Source organism: Austrofundulus limnaeus, unplaced genomic scaffold (assembly GCF_001266775.1).
Source record: "Austrofundulus limnaeus strain Quisiro unplaced genomic scaffold, Austrofundulus_limnaeus-1.0 Scaffold4065, whole genome shotgun sequence".
NCBI lineage: Eukaryota > Metazoa > Chordata > Actinopteri > Cyprinodontiformes > Rivulidae > Austrofundulus > Austrofundulus limnaeus.
The window spans coordinates 1,580-2,887 of record NW_013956467.1 but is presented as its reverse complement, the minus strand read 5'-3'; the positions used below and the strand labels follow the sequence as shown (position 1 = coordinate 2,887).

Below are 1,308 nucleotides of genomic sequence, written 5' to 3'. Positions count from 1 at the left end.
ACTGCAGGAGGACACCATGAGGACACAGGACACCAGGACACCAGGACACCATGAGGACACAGGACAACATGAGGACACCAGGTGGGACACCAGGTGGGACACCAGGAGGACACATGAGGACCCATGAGGACACCAGGAGGACACCAGGTAGGACACCAGGAGGACACATGAGGACACCAGGTGGGACAACATGAGGACACCAAGTGGGACACCAGGAGGACACCAGGAGGACAACAGGACACCAGGAGGACACCAGGTGGGACAACATGAGGACACCAGGTGGGACAACATGAGGACACCAGGTGGGACAACATGAGGACACCAGGAGGACACCAGGAGGACAACAGGTAGGACACCAGGAGGACACCAGGTAGGACACCAGGAGGACAACAGGACACCAGGAGGACACCAGGAGGACACCAAGTGGGACACCAGGAGGACACCAGGAGGACAACATGAGGACACCAGGTGGGACACCAGGAGGACACCATGAGGACACCAGGTGGGACAACATGAAGACACCAGGTGGGACAACATGAAGACACCAGGTGGGACAACATGAGGACACCAGGAGGACAACAGGACACCAGGAGGACACCAGGTGGGACAACATGAGGACACCAGGTGGGACAACATGAGGACACCAGGAGGACAACAGGACACCAGGAGGACACCAGGTGGGACAACATGAAGACACCAGGTGGGACAACATGAGGACACCAGGAGGACAACAGGACACCAGGAGGACACCAGGTGGGACAACATGAGGACACCAGGTGGGACAACATGAGGACACCAGGAGGACAACAGGACACCAGGAGGACACCAGGTGGGACAACATGAAGACACCAGGTGGGACAACATGAGGACACCAGGAGGACAACAGGACACCAGGAGGACACCAGGTGGGACAACATGAGGACACCAGGTGGGACAACATGAGGACACCAGGAGGACAACAGGACACCAGGAGGACACCAGGTGGGACAACATGAAGACACCAGGTGGGACAACATGAGGACACCAGGAGGACAACAGGACACCAGGAGGACACCAGGTGGGACAACATGAGGACACCAGGTGGGACAACATGAGGACACCAGGAGGACAACAGGACACCAGGAGGACACCAGGTGGGACAACATGAAGACACCAGGTGGGACAACATGAGGACACCAGGAGGACAACAGGACACCAGGAGGACACCAGGTGGGACAACATGAGGACACCAGGTGGGACAACATGAGGACACCAGGAGGACAACAGGACACCAGGAGGACACCAGGTGGGACAACATGAAGACACCAG

The 1,308-nt window shown here is 57.7% G+C and overlaps 1 protein-coding gene across 1 annotated transcript; it reads right to left on the bottom strand.

Moving 5' to 3' along the window:
- Positions 1-15: 15 nt before the first annotated feature.
- Positions 16-1,297, bottom strand: LOC106512062 (keratin-associated protein 16-1-like; the record flags this gene model as incomplete). The annotated part of the gene is made up of 2 exons (XM_014000759.1): positions 1,149-1,297; positions 16-1,106 (listed from the first exon to the last, which is right to left on the bottom strand). Coding segments are annotated over exons 1-2 (1,240 nt in total), but the record flags the coding sequence as incomplete, so codon positions are not given.
- Positions 1,298-1,308: the final 11 nt, after the last annotated feature.